This window comes from Lactuca serriola, chromosome 4 (assembly GCF_051521515.1).
Source record: "Lactuca serriola cultivar US96UC23 chromosome 4, Lser_US96UC23_V15, whole genome shotgun sequence".
NCBI lineage: Eukaryota > Viridiplantae > Streptophyta > Magnoliopsida > Asterales > Asteraceae > Lactuca > Lactuca serriola.
Window position 1 is genome coordinate 313,730,310 of NC_136411.1, and position 23,342 is coordinate 313,753,651.

Genomic DNA, 23,342 nt, shown 5'->3' on the forward strand with positions numbered 1-23,342 from the left:
TATATGAATTTCGAAAATAACATGCTACATTAGGGTTTTATCCATGTGTTCATAATGTTGTGTATCTAATAGTGAAAACATAGATCCAAATTAGGGTTGCATGCACACATAAGATTGTTTGTATAAAACACATCACTTACGAGCCAAGGTTCTTCATCATTCTTACAAAACTGTTTCCACACAATTATACATTCTCAGTCTTTCATGCTTCCATAATATTTACATGATTAGTTCTTTCATGTATTTAACATAAGGTATATATAATTTCTAAATATTTTTGCATATTTTTTTTGTCAAAACGCTATATATATATATATATATATATATATATATATATATATATATATATATATATATATATATATATATGATACTAATTTGCATCTGTTATCATATGATTTGTCTTGTAGTTATATTCATGGCTCTAAATCGTCCATTTATGATTACTCTCTATTGGGGTGACAATGTTGAATATGAGAATGGAATCATCAAGGGCGACAAATCAATTGTGTCTGCTTCAGACATTATTAGGCAAAAAATACGGTACGAACAATTTCAAGATTTGATTTATGCACTTGTTGGAGTCGAAAAATCTTCATATAAGTTGAATATGTCATTGTGTTACCAATATTCTAGGAGATCTAATATTGCACCACTTATAAATGATTCAACCTTAGACATGTTGTATTATTTAGCTGAGACTGATGAAAAGTATTGGGGTCAAGTTTGTGTTGAAATTGAGAAAATAGTGATACCTACAAATATTAGTTTGGTAGATCTCCTTCGTAATTTTGAAGTACCATTTCCTTTGCCGAGTGATGACAGATTTGAGCCAAATAATGAGTTTGGATTTGATGATCCCAACTCATAATGCAGTAGTGAGTCATTAAGCCATACTGAGGAAGAATCTGATGACGTGAGTAACAATCTCGTTGTAGACTTTACTAATGATGTTGGAAATATAGGAGATGATGCCGTAGAAAATTTAGAGGACAACGTTCATATAGATGTTTGGAAGGAAACAAAAAACAAAATTAGGTTAGGAATGCAATTTGAAAGTAAGCAGCAGGTGAAAAATGCAATAATACTTTGGTCTATCAGTTAAAATAGAGAGTTTAAGGTGTATGAAAGTAAACATAACAATGGTGTCTTTTATATGATGAAAATCACCGATGGGGTTTCTTAACTACTAATATCTCTGAGAGTATGAACAATGCATTACGAGGAGCGAGACAATTGCTAATTAGGGTGTGTATTGACCTTACATTCAATAGAACAGTGCAACTTTTCAGAAAGCATAGTGGTATTACAATGAACTGCATTACACCTCTACCAAAATGTATGTGGCGTCTCTTTCTTAAACGTGACACTCGTGCACAAAGTCATGTTTTATATGAGTTTCACTAAAATGAAGGTGTTTACAGAATTGTCACAAGGTCACAGATAAATGGAACTGGAGGAAATACACAAACTGTTAATTATTTTCAACATATGTGTACTTGTGGTAAGTGGCAAATGGAGAGATTTCCATGTTCACATGCACTTGCAGTTTGTCGGAATATAGGGGACAACCTTCTTTCCATTGTGAACAATGTATACACTACTATGACATATATACACCAATATAATTTTGGGTTTGTACCACTTCCTCATGTTGATTATTGGTTGGATTCAAACTGGACGATTGAAGTAGATTACTCACTTTCTGTTCATCGAGGACGAAGGCGTGCAAATCGAATTCATAATGAGATGGACATTCGTCATCCTGATGAACCGCGTAGATGTACACTATGCCACCAGCCAGGTCATAATAGAAGAAATTGTTCAAATTCTCAACCAAGATTCCATTAGTAGTAAACTATGTTTTTTTTTTGTTTTTTTTTATTTTTTATTATTATTTTTTTTATTATTGTGTTGTAATTTCATGTTTCGTTGATCTTGTATTTCTTGTGTGATTTTTTATTATGATTTTTGAATTTTAGTAATATAATCTTTGTTATGTGTTTTCTTATTTCTTATTGTTATAATATTAAATGTTAGTATTAATGGAAATGTATAAATGAGATATATTTGGTATTAAAAACTAATAAACGTTAGTTATAAACTAAATAATATATTTACATTAAATATTATTAAATTAAGTAAATGTACAAAATACAAATAAAAAATATAATAAGATGTAGTGGTAACATATTTCATAAAATAAGGGTCAATGTTGAATATTTTTATGAACTATTTTGTATATTTAATATTTACGTAAATATAATAAGATGTAGTAAAAATGTAGAAAAAAATATATAAAAGGATAAAGTTTTAACATATTATAAAAAACCTTGGACTATTGTTGTAAGTTGTGAGGGATCCATTATTTCAATATATATTTACGAATTGATTTAGTGAGCCAGCAGCCCCATTTCTACAAAAGGCATTCAAAACAGCCTCATTTCTACCAACCTTTTTAAAAACTACCCCATTTTTACAAATAACTCGGTGAAGTACAGATAAAACTTACGTGTGTATCTCCATTTTAAAAATGACCTAAAGAACCCCTGAAAAAGAAGGAAATAAACAGACGATCTACATGGAACAACTAAAGGGACTAAAAGAGACAAATCTGCTCCAAATATACAGTTACAATTATTTAGAACTTTAATATATATATATATATATATATATATATAAAATAATAATAATAATAATAATAATAACTAGAGGGGTTACCCGCGCGTTGCGCGGGGCGGGATGTGTTCGTTTTCTGAGACAAATAATGAAGTACATTGCATAAATTGGTATCCAAATTAAAGTATGTTGCTATTCTGTGTAATTTTCCATCAATCGGATGAATGGAAATGTAATGATAGATCATGCTACCAAAAGAAGTACAATGCTATATTTGAATAGGTTTTCAAAAACAATGAAAATACAATCTTATATCCAGGTAGTTTTAAATGAAAGTACAATGCAATTTACAATAAATACAGAAAGAACATCTTCATACTTACCCCATCCCTCTACCGTCTTCTTCGATTTCATTAACAATAAAAAATGTCATCTAAATGCAAAAACAAAATTTATAAAAATATTTTTTTTAAATATAAAGAAAATAGATTTACAAACAAAAGTGAAACAGAAATATGGTTTTGCTCCACTGCCATTTATCAAGACTTTGATTCAATTAGTGTAGGAGATCAATTTAATACCTTATTGTGCCTTTAAAAGTTGCCTTGAATCAATTGGATTATGTACGACACATCTTCAGTTACGAAAATCACATGACATAGGACATACGCTGCATTAAAGCCTTGTTTCTTAAAAAATAGTTGAATTATTCGTGCATCAAAGTCAAGCTCATAGCAAAAACCCTTAAAACATAATAATCAAATCAATAAAAAAAATTTAAGAAACAAAAAAAAAACTAAATTGGTTGTTGATAAGATTACCCTAAATTAGACTTTGCACAAACAAATGGTCCCATCGTTGTGTTTATTTATCCAAAACTGAATAACCATATTTGAAACTCAATCAATCCACAATCACCATTTACTACCAACTGAAGTCAAAAAAGCCACATGAACATCACATGGAACCAACCATTAAAAGTCTAACCAATTTACTGAAAATTTAAAAACATAACCAATCAATTAAAAAAAAACTTATAAAGAAGCTGAAAACAAATCTGGAAAGCAAGAGAAGCAACGAAAGGGTAAAACAGATAAAGTTGAAGAAAGGTTTGAGAATTTTGTAAAGCTCGTTCTAAATTGTACTTGGAGGAATGGTTGGCAGGAGCTGAATCGGAGGAACAGACCGGTGTTGTCTCTATTTTCCCGGTAGAACAACCTGCAAATGTAGAAGAAATGCAAAAACAAAAGTTATCTTTGTTTATTCATGGTGAAAGAGTAAGGGTAAATTGGGAAATGGGAATGATAATCATTAACTGAAAGTTAAGATTTTGCAACATTTCACTTTGATAATTTTACCTAATCATAGCAATATCATTGACATACAAAACAATCCTCGTTCCAAATATCCAATAAAGCAATGATTGTACTCTGTTTTGAACACCAAGAAACATAATACATAATTAAAAAAAAGGAGCACAAATAATAATAATAATATCTATATAAGGCCGGTATATAGTTTATTTCTATATCTCATATTTCTCTTTTTCTATGTATAAAATATCTTTTTAATACAAAATTGGTTCTAAATAAACGTCAATGTATATTTTCTCCATTTATGCGGCCCAAAACATTAATTTTAAGATATTTTTCTATTTCATGTAAATTGGACAGATATTATTATGAAAGCAATGATGTATTATTGTATCATGTATCTAACCTGTAAGCAATATCATCCATGAAAGTTCTTGCAATACACGTGGAGGTTGCTGATGCAACCCAAAATATTAATTACTCTGTATTTTGAAATAGTTAAGTATCATAACATAACTACATCCATGTACCTTTATCTTTCAAAGGCTTTAAGTCACTTCTTACTCTATGGTAATGTAATTTTTCACTGGAATTGGAGTTTGAAAGAAAAGAAAAACGGAAAAGCTCATGTTTGACCTGAATAACAATGTATGTGGAAGCCTCGTTGACATCCACCTATAACCAAAGGGTTCTATATTCAATTCTTTACCTTCATGGTCAAACATTTGATCATTATGATGAATTCAAGGTTATTAATTTCATAGAGTGATCCAGTCAGGATAGGCATATCCAAGAATTCACCCACTTAAATTTTTCACAGGGTACCCAAAAGATTATATTTTAATATAGTTTTATAAGGTGAACAATTTACATAATAGAAGAACGGTAACATTTAACATGCTCTTTCTTCTCTCAAGCATTTTATCAAACACCTGGTCTGCACATATAACTTTTGGACCTGTTAATCTAGAATTATATATGTTGCTATATAAAAATGAACAAATTTCTAGCTTCACAGCAACGAACCTTAATCGGATGAAAAACTTAATCACCAATAAAAAAAAGAACCACGAACAAAACATGTTATGCTTCCAGAAGAAACCGCTCCCCCTCCATCAAGTGACAACATCAACGACTCTACAATAAGAAAAATTCAATTTTAGTAATCCCTAATATGGAACATTGAACAAAATTTCATCAAACCTCCACAGAACAAACATGAATAAGGTAGCTATTGGGCGAAGGAAATGACAGTGTTTATAGTGCGGAGTTTCTGTGGTGTGGAATAGAGAAAGAAAAAGAAAAGAACAGTGAAATTAATTGTAGATGGTTACGATGAAGCCATTTGATGTGAAGATCAATGCATTGCACTCAAAACTTCGATTGAATATCGAGTTGTTTGAGAGAAGCGGTTGGTGATGTTCAATCTCTAGATGATGTCGGTCGTAGAAGAGCTGAATATTCGAGGTGTAGAAGAAAAGGAACATAATGAGGTGGTGGTTTGGAGGCGGCTAGGGAATGCAAGGAACGATAAACAAATTAGAAGGGTTGAGAAAATACCTTTCAATCATCGTCGAAACAGGTGGTGGCTTCCGATGGTCAGACATACGGAGAAGAAACAAAGAGAAGAGTTGGATGAAAAGCGGTGGAAGTACTGTAACATCAGCAACCCACCGACGGATCCTGCAACTCACCGACGGAGGCTTTGGCTGTGACATCCCCAAAATCACGGCCAGAAAAGACCGATTTTGTTTATGCTTTATAAAAATCAGAGTACTTCATTTTATAAAAAGGTTGCGGAATTTGTTCCCAGAAAAACATGGTAAATACGTTATTAAAACATTTTCGAAGAAACGTATTTATTTCATTTTAAAATGTTTGGGATGTCATCGTTAATACCGAAACATAAGCATAAACAGACTTACAATGATTTACACTAGGGATCTACATCTCTTTTAAATCTCTCAGTGTAATGTCACTTCACTTTCGTCACCTGTGATATACATAAACTGAGTGGGTCAGGTTGGGAAACCTGGTGAGTACATAGGGTTTTCAACCCACAATAATATAATTATTATGTTCAATCAAACAATCAACCCCATTACCCATCCCCGTTATCTTCTTTACTCTTAAGGATTTAACCTAAGAGTCGTCTATCCTGCATTCGTTTATTCCGAAGTCCCTTACTTCCAGGGTTATAGGACTGGCACTAAATCCATAGCTGCCAATGTTCGTTCATAAAGCACTAATTCCATAGCTGCTATAGTCTATTCATCGGGTACTAAATCCATAGCTACCAGTCTTTATCTAATAGGTACTAAGTCCATAGCTACCAATGTTCAACAGGTACTAAATCCTTAGCTACCAGCTTCTAACTAATAGGTACTAAGTCCATAGCTACCAATTCCCAACAGGCACTAAATCCATAGCTACCAACGTCTAAAAGGTACTAAGTCCATAGCTACCGGTGTTCGTCTCATAGGCACTAAGTCTATAGCTGCCAATATATACTCACGTCATCTTCTATCTCTCATCATTCATCTACCCATCTCATACCCAACATATTCGTATATATAAAATACGTATACAGTTTAAATCCTTTAAAACATGTATAAAACGTTCAACCAACATAGACAGCAAGTATTCAGATAATGTACACACATAGCACGTAGTTTATATAAAATACTTCATATCTATGTGTAAGATGAAAGGGACCATGCACTCACTTGAAAGGTGGTGAGTCGGCACTCGGATAGCACTTCGTTACTCTTAAAACAATTATCCCTTGACGAAACCTAGTATCATTACCACTAGAGTTTAGTCTAACGCTTGACGAGACTAATTTAATAGTCTAGCTATTATTACTATTATATAAGCGTTAAATAACACTCAATATAACTCATAATAATAGCCTAAATAATTATTTTGAGGTCCTAACAATGTTACTATAATTAAATAAAATCTATATTAAATATACTATAGGCGTAGCTCACTTACAGCGGGTTTTTATTAAAAACCGGGCTTCGCTGGAGCAGCGTTTCCGAGCCGAAAGCTTTTCTTCTCGGAGCCGTCGGGCGCTCCGGGGCTCTCTTCTCATGATAGGGAGGTTCCCTAGAGTTGGGAGGGGTTTAGGGAGGCTAGAGAGAAGTTAGAGAGAGAAAGAAAGGTTTGAAGGTGTGAGGAAATAATGAAGAGTTCATCTCTTATTTATAGGAAGTGTATAGTAAAGTAGTCTCCAAGCTTCGTCCGTAACTTTTGCATACGAGCTCCGTTTTTGTCTGTCTTTTTACTGTTGAGTTCCTATTAATGAGATCTTCAACTTTCATTTAGACCTCGTTAGCTAATTCTCATTCTATCTCGGATTTACAAAACTGTATCGAATTCGCCGCGCTCGAAAAGTAGAGACTAAGCTTCGTCCATAACTTTCGCATACGAGTTCCGTTTTTGTCTGTCTTTTTACCGTTGAGTTCCTATTAATGAGATCTTCAACTCTCATTTAGACCTCGTTGGCTAATTCTCATTCTATCTCGGATTTACAAAACTGTATCGAATTCGCCGCGCTCGAAAAGTAGGGACTAAGTTTCGTCCATATCTTTCGCATACGAGCTCTATTATCGACGTTCTTTATATCCACGCGTTGGTATTTACGAGTACTACAACTTTTATTTAGATCCCGTCGGCTAAAAATCGACCGATCTAAAATTCAGATTTCGGGCTATGCACTGCTATGCTAAATCTTAGAAAAATCATAACTTCCTCATACGAAGTCAGATTTGGGCGTTCTTTTTATCGATGTTCTTAGTTTAACATATTCTACGACTTTCGTTTAGATCGCTAAGTCTAAATCTCGCTCTATCGTAAATTCACTATTTACGCTTCCCGGTATCGTGTTGGTTCCGTCGCGAAACTTCAACGGGTCATAACTTCTTCGTTATAACTCGGATTTCGGTGTTCTTTATATGTACGAAAACCTCGTAACATACTCTAAAACTTGGTTAAGATTATTTATTCTAAATAATCTTTTGTCGAAAAGTCGTTTTCGACCCCTATTGCCTCTAATTTGACTAGCCCGGATTTGCGGGCGTTACATTGGCGGAGGCAGTGTCGCAACAGAGAGGTTTGGTGGAGAACGAAGAAGAAGATTTGTGTGATTGTAATAAAAAAACAGTATAGAAGAAACAGAATAAGCGAAATCGAGATTTGAAACCCTAGATACAATCACTCTCAAGCAACAGGCAGACGCCGATTTTGGATAAGAAGAAACTGGAAGATCGATTAACCTACGGGTGTAGATAAAATGACCGGGAAACCGGAACTGTGTATTCCAACATGTCCGCACAAAATATCGGCGTTGACATAAACTGACCCAGAGACGAATTTCAACATACATATATAAACAGAGGGCCATTCTTGACAAACAGCACACAACTTCACTATTCCTAAAAAGTATCCATCTTTAATCTTACATACTAATAAAGCTTGCATTTTCTCTTGATTGTCATGCATTTGAAACCCCCCACAATAATTTGCTAAAATCTCATGCATTTGAAACCCCCAAACCTTTTCACTTTCTTAATAATTAATTACACATAATCAATGGTAATTCATATGAGATAATAATTTGCTAAAACCTCTTGCATTTGTATGGTATTAGAACATGTTTGAGTTTTTGGGTTTTAAACTTTAGTAAATGGGTAATCCGTTTGATACGTTGGATTTGAAGATATCTTATTCATATTATCCAAAACAAAAGATAAATTAATAATATATGTTCATGCATGTTTTGTACAAGCCCCAATCAAAATACAATATATCATGATCATACAATTAAGTGTCTTTTATTCCAATTTTGGCTTTATAACAAAAGTTTGTTTACTTGGCGAAGAAAGAAAACTTGAAGATGAATATTTAGGCTGGATGTTTATATAAGATTTGTTTTAAATATATAATATAGATATAAATACACAAATGTGTGTCCTCCATCACAAATTTAATGTTATAAACTACAATATAACTCAAAGTGGTTTTCCAAATATAATGTTTATACTATAATATAATATATTAGAAAAATACCATATAGTAGACGAATCCCATATGTTGTGCAGAAATTTAGTTGCATAGATAATATATTATAATTATATTTCATTTAAAATATGTTAGAGTCATTTGGTTATTACATTGTTGTATTAGGCACTATAGTCTCATATATTTTAAATGACTTTTACAAAAATGATGTCTGTAATTTGAATATAACGTAATATCTTATGATGTTTATTGGATGATATTATCTTCGATTGAACACTTTTTAATTGGAATCAACTTTATTATAGTTAAAAATTTTGGCTCCGTTTTTTCTTTTCATTAGTTATAGAATATGATTTTTTTATATTAACTTAAAATATGTCACTATCTTAAAATAGATTGAGAATGAGATTTTTTATATTTACTTAAAATAATGCATCATTTTCTATTCAATAGTAAAACTAACAAAAGTCGTTAAATATGTATTTTTATGAGGTTCAACATAAATAGACGACCACAAATGAGAATCAATATCTAATCAATCATCAACTAATTACATTAAAATACTAATGTGTACATAAAAATTACATTTAAAATTTTAAACTAATAGTAAAAAAATTTCATTATTTATTATGATAAAAAATCTGTAAATCAAAAAATATACATGCTATTTACTCGCATACAAGTTTTATGTATGGCTTATTCACAATACATTAAACCATATATAACCATATTAAACTACATAATTATCCCACTGCGCAACGCGCGTGCATTCGTTTAGTATATATATAAGAATATGATATTCTGAAGTAAGCAATTATTTTTCAAAAAGTAAAAAGTAATGGTTATTTTTTCAAAGGTTTTGTCTATAATGCTTAGTTTAATGAATTTTTCTTTTTTTTTCAAACACTATCGAATGCATACACGAAATATCATGGAGGGGCAAAAGTGTCACGAAGTGAATAAACAAGGTAGATAGTTGAAATATCAACATCATCAATACTATACATTCAAGTCCTCCAATAAAGGGAGGGTTTTAGTTTTACCAGAAATGAGCATTTCTGAACTTCTTCCCGCCACTAAAAACCCTAGAAAATGGAGGTTCACATGGGAATCCAATTCCCACGTCCCCATTATCCGGTTATACATCTTTCACCCCAACACCAAACCCTCCTCTCAATGCACCGATTTGAAGGTGACTATTTTATCGGATAAATCTCTACTCGAAGTTACTTGGCTCGACAAAAATCAAGTAGGGTCACCGGCGACGGCAGCGTCACTTTGGGTTCCGATTCCTAGGGTCTTGATCGATGTTGATTCGCCGATTAATTTACGAGCACTGGATGATCACATTGAAGTTAAATTTGTTCTGATTCTTCCCGTCGACCACCCGATTATATCGAATTTTGATTTTGAAGCTGGTGATGAGAATGAATTGGAAGATGATGAACTTCAACCTCTTCAATTGGATTCTGGTAATCAAAATATATTCTTTTTATTTTTGATTTTCACTATTCATCGGCATCTTAGCTCTTAGAATTTATCACCAGCAGTAAAGTTATCTTGCATCAAACAAAGAACCGGTATATGGAACTCTGTAATGGTGTCATGGTGTGCAAAGCTACTTAGAACATTGCATCTTATTCCTCTTCTGCATATCATTTATCCTTCACACTATCTTCCTTTCCAATGTGCACTTCGTGTTTCTCTTGTATTTCATTCTTATCCATTTTAACTTTGTGAATTCAGATCTTAAGAAGCTGGCTTCCTGTGGAGAGGTGCAGTTTTATTGCAGAGGTTGCTCTACCAAGTTAACAAGAGCTGTTCAGTAGGATTCTCTCCCCATTAACACCATACTTTCTACATTCGTTCTTTGAGTCATTCTATAACACTTTCTAATAGTTAACCTAACAGTGAATCCGAATCATATACACAGATTTTTCAAGGAAATGCCATCTGTTAATTGGCGTGAGGCAGCTGATAACTGGTTTGGGACTTGTTGCTGTTCTTTTGGGGGTGTAAGTGAGAAACTTGTAGCAAAATATGCCAACTCATACACATGTTCATCTGGAATGTGCCTAGTGGATGCTACATCTATTGTCATCTCCAAAGATGACTTAATAGGACATAAATTTCCTGACAAAATTAAACTCCAAGAACACAAATCTCTTCATTCTTTGAATAACAGCTTTAAAAAGCTGAATGTTGATCATGGTAGTCAAAATGAAAAACTCCATGATCATGAATGCTGCCATGTTCATGAACATGAAGAGGAAACACTTGATATAAATGAGTTACTAGCTAACAAAACTAGTCTCCTCAATGGTCTTCTTGGAAATAGCTTCATGGTCACATCCCCTTATCTTTCAAAAGACATAAAATGGAGTGAAATCTCATGTCCTAATTGCTCATGTCTTCTTGGAGCATTCCCACATGATAATCTTGATGGTTTCCCATTGAATGATAGTGTTCACTTGTTCAAATGTTTCATATCTACTTCACTACCAATTGGAAGTTCAAATGACCTTTTTAGGTAAATTTTATATCTTTATGTTATTACTTTTTATTAGGTTTAGGTCATGATTTTTATGTGGTTTAATGAATCTTTGCAGGAAATACAGTTTAGAGAGGATGTTCAGTAGCCAGTTGTTGGAAAGTGCAAAAGATGAACTCTCATTCAGAACAGTGGTTAGAAATCTGCAAACAAGATCTCCAATGTTGCAAATTGTTCTGATAAACCCTAATTCATGGTGCTCATTTGGGGATTGTATGGATGAAATGGTATCAATTCCCAAGATCAATATCTACCCTATGATTAAAGTGCTATTTTCAGACTGCAGTAACACCACTGAATCTCAGCTAAGGTTTGTTAATATCATCTTAATTTTTTCTTTCTTCTTCTTGACCTTTAAAAAAGGTTTCTTTCAGTTTTTTTCTTTGGTGAGATGCACTTTTTGTCCCTATAGTTTTCAAATAGACAAAATGACAGAAATGGTCCCTGTGAGAGAATTTTTTTACTGAAATGGTCCCTGTATAACAAAATTACAAAAATGATCCCGTTTTAAGATACAGAAATGGTCCCTCTGTAGGAAATAGATGAAATTACAGAAATGAAAAATGGTCTTTCTGTAGGAAATAGACGAAATTACAGAAATGGTCCCTGTGTTAGAGAAAGTTACAAAAATGGTCCTTGTATAACAAAGTTAAAAAAAAATGGTCCGTGTGTAACAAAGTTACAGAAATGGTCCTGTGTAAGAAAAAGTTATGGAAATGGTCCCTGTACGTCAGACAAAATTAAAGAAATGGTCCTTGTGTAACAAAATTAAAGATCGGAAATGGTCCCTGTGTGAGAAAAAAATTACAGAAATGTCCTTGTGTAACAAAATTACAAAAACAATTCCCATCTAAGATAAAGTTACAGAAATGGTCCCTCTGTAGGAAACAGAGGAAATTACAGAAATGTTTGTGAGTGCGTTCAAAGGCGTTTACATGTTATACTTTTTTACTTTCTTTACTTATTACAATTACTTTCTCAATGTTAAGAAAGAAATTTGAATCTTTATATAGGAAATTAGATGAATGGGTTAAAAAGAATCAAGTTGAAGATGTTTACATGTTGATGACAAAAGCATTAGCAGAATCATTGGAAATAGGAAACCGAATGCTTCCACCTTCTCATGCATCTCTTCAGGGTTTGTCTTTATCTTTCTTACATAGGTAATCAACATTTTAAAACTTCACTAAAAGATTATAGTAAATTTAGTGATTAATATTGTTGTGAAGTTTGTAGTCCTAGTCTTCTAGATGATTTAGGGTTTGGAAGTTAGCACCTACATGGTGTAGTTTTGTGATATTGGGCTATAAATTGACAAAAAATATTATCTTAAAAATAGCACTTTTGCTTCTTTGATGAGTTTTGAGATACAAATTCTTGAAGAAACGAGATTCCCTTTGGGATCATGTACTTATATTCTTAAATTAGAGAATATATTCAAACTATATGAGATTTAAGGTTGTGGGACAGAGACTCTCTTGTGTGTGTGTAAAAGACGTGAATGCCCTTCTCATGCTCATAATTACAAAAAAAATTGTTGATATTTGTACTTTTGAAATCGAAAGTGGTTTTAATTCTCTTGATTTTGGAATATTTCTTGTTGAAGGATGAGTTGATTTTGCATCATATTTGTAAGGTCGTGTTCCATAAAAAGTAAAACCACAAGAAAATTGTGTTTGATGCCTTTTTATTTTTTCCATTGATATGATCACAAGAATATAAAATATAAAGCAATTACATAGGGTCAGTTAAAAACTTAAAATTGTTAATAGTCATGTGCTATTTCTGTTAAAAGGTTATTCTTCCAACAACCTATAAGATGTTAATAACATCATTAAAGCCCAATACTTACAAAAGTCACAAATCCACATTGAAATTGAAAGTCACACTCCTGTAACTTGAATTCTTGACCACTTATGCAAGTATACCATTCACCATATAAACCAATCATTACATAAGTCAATACCAATTTATGGAGGCGTGTGAAGCCGATAATTTACAAGTCTTGATTTCATTCATTTTGTAAAAAAAGTTGAGTTGAAATTCCTACTAAATCTTCTTTGTTTAGAATATATTCTCTAATTTTCAGCGTCATAAATTCGTGTTGAGACCTACATGAGAATCTTAAATGATGCCATTTCAAAAGGAAAAAGAACAAAATTTATTGGATTATATTGGTGCCATGGAGGCTATAAATACGACCTTGAAAAACTATACTAAATATAGTAGTTTATAATCGGGAGTGTGAATGCATGGAGGAAGCACAACAAGGGAGGTCTTGCATGAAGAAAAGTGTGTCGTTTGGTAGCCAAGGATGACTTGCCTGCATACTTCTTTTCAAAGGGTTTTTTGGTCTTTTCAAAGACCCTTTGTTTCGTCGGTTGTCAGGCAGTCTCTTTGGCTAACCTCACGATCTCTTTTCTCTCATGTCAAACCTTTTCTTGTTTGACAAATTATTTCTACATTTTGATGACGAACAATTCAATCTATATTATCCTCTCTTACACACAATAAAGGTAAGAGTTTTATTCCTTTGTTGGATTGAAACCTTGTGTTTGTCAAATTTAAAAATATAACAAAAAAGTTAGATGCACATATGCACTATTTTGCATAATTGCTTGATAACTTGTTAATTTGCTTAGATTATATTCATCTTGAGAATTTGATGTCATCACAAATAACAATTTGGGTTGATAGCAATCAAACCAAACAAACCACATGATGAATGGTGTATAAAAAGCATAGTAGCAAAAAGATGAAATAATTCTTGACTATATATATATATATATATATATATATATATATATATATATATATATATATATATATATATATATATATATATATATATAGTCTTTTGAGTACGGAAAAAGAGGTTAACAAGCCTCTTTCATAGTCAAAACCATAAAAATATCATTTTAACGATAATGGGAAGTTGTTTTGTGTTGTGATGATATTGGTGGGGGAGGTGGAAGCAAATGGTGGTCGTGTGGTAGTGGTGTTCTTGAGTTGTGGGGTATGGTCTGCGTTTGGACCTTATTGCTGCTATCGAGGCTTAGTAACGGTCTCATAGCTATAAAGTAGTTTACATTGGAAAATTCGAGAAGCAGATGCCAGAAAGGCAGAAGGAAGAGTAGAGGAACCATTCACTAGAGGGACTTTTTATATTATTTTAAGAATCACATAACACGATTCAATCACATGCATGAAATGCAACCTAAGAGAATACTAGAAGAAGAAAAGGGATAATGACTTATGAGAATAACAGACTCATTTTCGTGTTAAAAAAAATACCATTATGATTGGTTTTAGCCAGTTTCCGACAACTTTGACATTTCTGATGAATCTCTTAATCTCATGTCATCTTCTCGGGCAACATCAGTTTTCCAATGAAATCGTGACACATCATAAACAAAATCTCCAACGACTCTCCCTTCATATCTCAATTTTTCCATATTTTTGAAGAATCGATTCTTGAACATGAGTTCTTGTTTCTAAAGGACTCAAGAACATATCTCGTTTCTAATGAACCCACCAGAAAAAAACACTTGAACAAATCTTAAGAGTATATACGATGAAGTCAATAACGGATCTCAAGAACATATCATGTTCATGCCATGGATGAACCTTCAAAGATGTTCTTGAAATGGTTTGAACCTAAAAACGTGTTCCAAAAACATGTTATTGAACTCGATTTTCAGATCTTGGTTTCTTATGATCTTGTGCTCTTGAGTTCCGGAAATCATTTGAACCTTTTCTAGATTTCACTTGAAGGTCTTATTTGATGTGCCAATAACTTGCTGGAAAACTCATATTGGCCGGAAGCTTGCAAAAGATTATTGAGAGTCGCTGGAGATGTTAAAATCGTCGAAAACCGATTAAAGCCGGTCATAATGATATTTTTTGATCACTAAAAACAAGTTTCATAGTAAATGGTGTACAAATAAATGAATAATTGTGGACAAAAGTAAAAATTCGTTACCCTCTTAAAAAATAAACATTTACATTGCTAAACCATAACGCAAAAAATAAGTGTTTTCATGATCATTATTAGTATTTATGACTAGTTTTCTTCATTTCTATTTTCTCAAAAAAAAATCTAGTTTTCGATTTGTTTTTGTTTTTATTTTCTTTTCCTATCTTTTTTCTTTCATTTCTGTTTTTACTGCTAATTATGCACCTTTGACAAGTACAAAATTAAACTAAAATAAAATCAACGGAATAATTTTATCATGTAAATTCTTGTATTAGGTGAGGAAAATATTTGGGAAATTTGGTACATTATCTGTAATTGCCTTATCATGTAAACACAGTTTTTATGTTGATCTACCAAATTCAGGATGTAAAAAAACGAAAGGTCATGCAAACATGGCACATGAATACATGGAGCATTAAATAAAAACATCCAAAATTTCTCACAAAAGTGCCATAGGAATATCCACTTAGGCAGTTATATAAAGCCAAACTAATCGGAGGAGCAGGACTGGTCCTGAAAATTTAAATATTTTCAAAGATCTAGGACGAACAATAAAAAAATTGCCCGTTATCTTTATGATAATTTTTTATTTGTAAACAAAAATATATAATGAAAAAAACTAGGCCTGTACAGCTGTCCACATGGGATTTAAGAGTCGCCCAGGTGCGGTTTTACCGTTTAAAGAGAATCGGGCCAAGGGTCACTTGAGTAAGGTTGTATTTGGCAACTACAAAAAAATTGATAGCAAGTCTTTGATTTCATTCAATTTTTTTAAAGGTGGGTTGAAATTTCTAATAAATATCGTGTGAGAAGAATATATGTTCTCTCATTTCATGTTTGTTTTGGCATCACAAGCCTGGACACCTTTCTATGGTTTACGTGATGCTTAAATATATCGGATTCTTGTGGTGTCATATACAAAAGTCATACTAAATTGCTATCTTATTTGATGAAATCCTTATCTATGTTTGAAAGGGACTTTGCTAACTGTGAAGCTACAAGTTTGACAAAATCTTGTGTGGATTTTGTGCTCTTTTAGCTTTTTAAAACTTTTTTTTTCACAAGTCAAAGCCTTAATTAAAGATACGATGGACATGAGAACCTTAAATGATTCCATTTCACAAAGAATAATAATAAAAATTATTGGATGTTTTTTGTGCTATGGTGGCTATAAATACAACCTTGGAAAACCTTACTAAATATAGACAATTATAAGTTGTCAACCGGGAATTGAGTGTGTGAATCCATGGTGGAAGGACGAGATAGGTCTTGCATGAAGAAAAGAGCGTCATTTGGTAGCCAAGGATGACTTGCTACTTCTACTTTTCAAAGAGATTTTTGGTCTTTTCAAAGACCCTTGGTCGAGTATCAGTGGTCTCTTTGGCTACCCCACAATCTCTTTTTTCTCATGTCAAACCTTTTCTTGTTTGACAAATTATTTCTATATTTTGATAAAAAAACCAATTCAATTTATATTATTCTCTCTTACACCTAGCAAAGGTGAAAGTTTTAGTGTGTTTGTTTGAATTGAAACTTTATATTGGTCAAATTTAAAAATATAACAAAAAAAAAGGTTATATACTTATATGTACAAATGTATTATTTTGCATAATTGCTTCAAAACTTGTTATATTTGTCTGATTATATCCATCTTGAGAATTTATTGTCATCACAAGTAACAATTTGGTTTGATAGCAATCAACCAAACAAACCACATGATGAATGATGTAATAAAAAAGCTTAGTATATGTATGTGGGTATCCCTTTCGAGTTTCGAGTATGGAAAAATAGCTTACAAGTTCCTTTTATACGCAAAATCATAAATATAATTTTAACGTGGTTAGACATCGGGAAATGGGAGGTTATTTTGCATTGTGATGGAACCCATGGTGGAGTTGGAAGGAGATGGTGTTGTTGAGTTGTTGGAGTATGGTTTGCCTTAGAGATGAAAATTTACCCCAACCTGTTGGGGAACTCCGTTGACCTGCTTCAAGACTGAGCTCTAAGGTAGTTTACCTTGGGGAATTCAAGAAGCAGATACGAGAGGTCATTAAACACTTTAAACATATTAAAAATGAAGATCAAATATAAGAAAAAAAATGTTTACATAAGATAATATATCATCAAAGAACACTTAACTCGGAAAAAAAACGAGCATGTTATTACAATTAAAGCCTGCAATTGGTACACTCACCCTCTCATGTTTAATAGGGAAAACGACTCTTGAGAGTAATTAACTTTTGCGTTTGTATTTATTTGGTCCTTTTTTTTTTTTTTTTTTTTTTTGTATTCAATATACCATCGAACTTGTTGTTTGTGTTCACTATAACCATTTTGACCGACTTTTGACCTGTGATAGCCGGTCAAAGGGTTATGGTGAACACAAACAACAAGTTCGATGGTATATTGAGTACAAAAAAGGAAAGAGACCAAATGAGAACAAATGCAATAGTTGGTTACCCTCCTGATTTATTTTCTCTTTACTCATTTACAACAAATCTTACGGCATCTCCTACTGATATTAATGAATTTATGAGATTCATTCTTGCTTCTCTTCAAAACATAACCCACGAAAGAACATTACTCATACATGTACAACTTTGTAATGCATTTGAATATTTATTAGGGGAATCTTGACTAAGTAGGCGCATTTCATGACTATATTTACATTTTCAATCAAATGATTTATCGTATCATGGATTCTAGACAAGTCTACAAACAAGTAGAATCACAAGTGCTGTGATTTTTTAGTTTACATAGCTTTAAGATCGAATTCATGGGATAAGATATAACATCAATATGTACAATATCATGCTGCTTTTGTAGACACATCACCATAATATACCTTGAGGTAAACGTTTATGCTGATAAATATACCTCTCATACACAGTCATATCCTTTTGCAGAGAGGTGTTGACAGCTAACCACAGTAAGCATAACATAGACCATGTTTTAACGAAGTTACTCCTCTGAAACGCTCTTCATATGTGTTATAGCCAAAGAAGGTTGCAGTCTTTGATAATTTTGCAACTTTAATTTCATTTAACTTTTCGGGGAAAATGACTCAGAAGGGTAACCAATTGTTGAATATGTTCTCATTTGGTCCCTTTCCTTTTTTTTGTACTCAATATACCATCGAACTTGTTGTTTGTGTTCACCATAACCCTTTGACCGGCTATCACAGGTCAAAAAGCCGGTCAAAAGGGTTATGGTGAACACAAACAACAAGTTGATAGTATATTGAATACAAAAAAAAAATGGACCAAATGAGTACAAACGCAAAAGTTAATTACCATTAAGAGTCATTTTCCCTATTTAATATGGGGTTAGTGTGTATTTTACATGGTTTAAAGAAATGAAAATTTTTAAGGCACTGACAAAGAACAATTTTTAATTGTGAATTGGGTAGGCTAATGACTAAATGGTTTAAATTATAATTAGAAATGAATGTTTAAATATATTCATATGAATACATTAGAATACAAACAAGTTATAAATGACTATTCCAAGACCAAAAAAGTACACCGAATATAAAATGAGTCTACATAAAATGTACTAGTCTATATTAGGCTAAAAGTCCCATCGGATGTATATAACCCTAGTGTTTGGGTGCAACTGCTATAGCTTGTCAATTTAATCATAGAAATTCTTGAAAACAGTCTTTTCTAAATGTCGATATTATCATGTAAACATGAAATAACAAGTTCAGTCGTGTAAGAAAAGAAAGATCATGCTAACATGGCACATGAATACATGGAATATTAAATAAAAATGTCCAAATTTTCTCATAAAAGTGCCCTAGTAATAGCCACTTGGTCCTGTATCTAAAGCGAATAGGGGATGGTCGATTGAGTAAGACTGTCTTTGCCCACTATGGAAATGGAAAAGTCGATATGAAGTCTTGATTTCATTCATTTTGTTAAAAGTTACGTTGAAATTCCCCTAATAAATATTCTGTGGGCAAAATATATTCTCTAGTTTCATGTTTGTTTTCGCATCACAAACTTGAATTAAGACCTTCCATGATTTATGTGATGCTTAAATATGACATTCATATACCATACTAAATTGCCATCTTATTTGATGATTTTTGAGACTCACCTTTACGGCAGAAAAGGACTTTGTCAATTGTGAAGATGAAATTTGACAAAATTTTATGCTGATTTTGTGCATTTTTAGCATTTTATAAAGTTTTTATTCACTAGTCAAAGCTTTAATTCAAGAGATAATTTCACACATCAAAGCTCTCTCTCTCTCTCTCTCTCTCACATGTGCCATAATAATAGCACCACTTGGGCCCGTTTCTAAGGCAAAACCTGAGTGACATTGTCTTTAACAACTATGAACCGGTCGACATCAAATCAAGATTTATTTTATTTAATTTGTAAAAATGTGAGATGAAATTCCTTATATATCTTCATCTATTGAGAATATATTCTCTAACTTTGTGTATCAAAACTCGTGTTGAGACCTTTCCATAGTCCACACTGTTACAAAAAATAAGGGTATTAGTGCCGACAAGTGTCACTGCTAGAGCTCTTAGCTGTCGCCGCTATTGTCTCGTCACTAAAAGTTTTTTGTTGTCTCTAAAATCCTTCTTGGCTGCTAAAGCTGTCATCACTACTACCTTTTTATTTAAATAAAAAATAAAATTACAACTATTATTTTATATAAACCCCAAAAATATAAAATCTATGAAAACAATATTTAAATTATATAAAAGCAAAATCCATAAAAACATATAAAATTATATATATATATATATATATATATATATATATATATATAAGGGGCTGTTTGTTTACCTCTTAATTTCATAATTAAGAGGCAATGTCTTAAACTTTTAGATTCAGACTGTTTGTTTGTATATTATTTTTCGCCTCTTAAAATTAATAATAGCTCTTATTTTTTCAGAGAATAAACCAAGTCTGAAAACAAAAAAAAAGAGACGCGCATTTAAGGATTCCCTATTTGCCCTAACAATCGACCCCTCTTCTTTTCTTCCCTTGCGTCTGCTTGCTTCGCGTATTTCTCCACAGCATCGGACGACGCCAGACGCTGCCCACCCTAGTCCCCGACGACGCTACATCAACATCGCCTTCCTCCGCCGCCTCCATCTACGTGTCGTTCTTCCGCCGACCGCAGCAGCCAACAAAAAGGTATTCTTTGGTTTCTTCATTCTTTCCCTCGAATTCACTGTTTCTTCTTCTATTTCTTCCTTCTTTGCCCTCATACTTGAACATAAAAAATTGAAATTGATAGCACACTGTTTCTTCTTCTATTTCTTCCTTCTTTGCCCTCAAACTTGAACATAAAAACTGAAATTGTTATGCTATCAGTTGTGCATTTGATGTGTTGGATCATGTTTGTTTTTGGTAGTGATTTTAACAACAAAGTTGTCCCCCATGTTGCCCCTCTAGTCTTGATTTGCTATTATAGGTCGATTTAGGGGTTGGAAATTATTGATCAGTTGAAAGAAGAACATGGGAAAGAGAGATCAAGAAAAACAATGGAGGGGTATTTTTGTCCAACATTCTGTTGGGACATTTGTTGTAATGCTGGAGAAAAAGTATGGATGTATTTGTTTAGCCTGAACATTTGTTGTTGTTGTTTTTCCTAATCATTTTTTTTTCTAATAGATTTGTTGATCACACCAAGATATTTGTATGTTTTCATGGATTTGAAAGAATTTCTGTTGTATTTTGGATTTGTGTTTAATTTGGATTTTGTATGGTGTTAATATAAGAAAAAATGGTCATTTTTGTAAACATAAACATTTAATTCAACAAAAAATAATAGAAAGGGTAAAATGGTCATTTTTGTAATTCAGCATAGCAGTTCAGAGGTTCCAACCAAACAACATATTAAAAATTCAGATCTTAAAAATTCAGACCCTCTTAGAAATTCAGAGCTTAAAAGTTTAGATCCTGCCAAACAGCCCCTTAGCTACAGTAGAGTTGGTGAATTTTTAACATGTTTGGTCCACATATTTGCTATATGTCACAATTGGTCCAATTGTTCATCGAAATTGCAATTTGGCCCTGCTCAATGTCACCGCTTTTTTTTTCCTAGATTTCGTCTCCTTGGTTTGAGAGCCCTCCTGTACATATGGTGGCGTTGGGATATCCACTGTGTACGTGTTTTCCATTCGACCTTCTCTCTTCTCTACTCACCGATTCTCCCATAATCCACCGCTCCTTTCCTCTAATCATTCAACTCCACCGCCATCGCATACGAGTTCCAGAAATAGCGGGGATCGATTTCGCCTTCCGCCTCCTTCTTCCCGAACCCCTTAGTCGCACGCTCCCGTAAATATTTTAGAGAAGCAATATGTAACTTCCGCTCATGGCTTCTAATTCTGTGGGTCCGGCTTCTGATTGTTTTCAAGCAACTTCAGTTTTATTTTTCTCATCTAAATTCATGTTATTTATCTTTTTTCCTTTTCTGCTTCAAGGCTTCTGATTGCTTGGTTTCATAAATTTCTTCTATTTTTCCATCATCTGAACAATCATGGAGCAGAAATCGACTAAACGCTCTTCACTCAAGGTAAATTTCTTGACCTCACCAGAGAAATCCCTAATGTTATTAGGAGTTTAATCAATTTTTTTATTCTTCAATTGCTTTTGGTTGTCTGGTAAGTGCAGGGGCGACAGATACATGGTTAGCTCTAATGGTTGAAGTATCAATTTTTTTTCATTCTGTATGTTTTGTTTCTAATAAGTACTTATGAATTTATACTTATTCTTTATTTTTTGTCTTCCTAAACAACTTTTATATATTTTAATCAAGCATGTTTGTTTTTCTATTGTGATCATGCTTACACACTTACCAAATTTTCATAGGTTTTCTAACTGATGTATAGTGACTGTATCTTTATAAATTATAGATGGAATGTTGTGAATGTAAAATATAGGTAATTTGATCTAATTAAAAAACAAAGATTTAGTAGCTAAGAAATAGTATTTGTACATAAAAGTTACAGATGTCAAAGTGAATAATATATGAAGTCAACTTGAATAACGTCTTAAAATGAATAAAATGGGAATGGAATGGATACTTTTTTTTAACCAAATGAATATGGATCCGATTTCTTTGCTTCTAATTATAATATTTAAATTTGTATTTTATTTTTCTTGACAAAAGCATGTATGTTTTAAGAAAATGTAAAATTTGATTTCTTTTTTCATTAAAACATGCATATGAACTTACTAATTGTTTGAATTCAACGGCTGATTTTGCAACCTATAATGCAAATCATACATTTTTTATGAACGCCTGAGGTCCTTAACTTTCACAGCTGAGTCATTTTATTTTTTATGCATTGAGTACAAAAAATACGTCCATGTATGTCTTACCAGTCTTACCAGATTAAGTCATGTCTTATAAATAAATTTAACATATTCTTTTTGTAAGTTCCAGTAGAAATATTAAATGTATTTGGGTTTGTTTCTCTTGGTGAATGTAGGTTCCACTTCCACATTCTATGGAAATACTACTTGCGAAATTAAACAAAGTAGTTTGCTGCATCTTCATAGTTCCAAAGTATTTGAGTTACTCATAGAGTAGTTTCCATCTTGATTATGTCAATTTCTTCTTACAAGATTGTCATTATCATGTTTTTTTTTTAACTCAAAAGTTTTATAAATATGCCACTTAAATATAGTAAATAGTTAGTATTATATACAAAATAGTAAATAAGAGAATTAAATGCACAAATTAGCTTATTTTTTTTTGTAGGGGGCTTTCGAATCTAAGAGAAGCATACTATAGACCCATTGGTTATGACTTATGAAGAAGAAGATAGAAACCTGAGGGTATCCTCACTAAAGTGCAAATCAACCCTCCCAACCCATGCGGA

The 23,342-nt window shown here is 32.5% G+C and overlaps 1 protein-coding gene and 1 long non-coding RNA gene across 3 annotated transcripts; both read left to right on the forward strand.

The window, feature by feature from the left end:
* The first annotated feature begins 9,982 nt into the window (after nucleotides 1–9,982).
* LOC145097295 (HECT-like ubiquitin-conjugating enzyme (E2)-binding protein) lies at nucleotides 9,983–12,859 on the forward strand. Its single transcript, XM_079034831.1, has 5 exons — nucleotides 9,983–10,429; nucleotides 10,704–10,782; nucleotides 10,891–11,487; nucleotides 11,567–11,818; nucleotides 12,522–12,859. The coding sequence occupies exons 1-5, from the start codon at nucleotides 10,006–10,008 to the stop codon at nucleotides 12,673–12,675; spliced, it is 1,506 nt and encodes a 501-aa protein (XP_078890957.1). The 5' UTR covers nucleotides 9,983–10,005; the 3' UTR covers nucleotides 12,676–12,859.
* A 7,551-nt stretch (nucleotides 12,860–20,410) lies between these two features.
* On the forward strand, nucleotides 20,411–22,289 carry LOC145097296 (uncharacterized). 2 transcript variants are annotated; one of them, XR_013704311.1, is made up of 3 exons: nucleotides 20,411–20,643; nucleotides 21,557–22,030; nucleotides 22,129–22,289. It is a non-coding gene; the product is annotated as an uncharacterized LOC145097296 (long non-coding RNA). The 2 variants fall into 2 exon arrangements; XR_013704310.1 differs by lacking the exons at nucleotides 21,557–22,030; nucleotides 22,129–22,289 and adding an exon at nucleotides 20,864–21,187.
* Nucleotides 22,290–23,342: the final 1,053 nt, after the last annotated feature.

Coding starts and splice junctions, on each gene's coding strand:
- LOC145097295 (XM_079034831.1), top strand. CDS start 10,006: ATGAGCATTTCTGAACTTCTTCCCGCCACTAAAAACCCTAGAAAATGG. Junction 10,430..10,703: donor ACCTCTTCAATTGGATTCTG/GTAATCAAAATA, acceptor TTGTGAATTCAG/ATCTTAAGAAGCTGGCTTCC. Junction 11,819..12,521: donor ACCACTGAATCTCAGCTAAG/GTTTGTTAATAT, acceptor ATCTTTATATAG/GAAATTAGATGAATGGGTTA.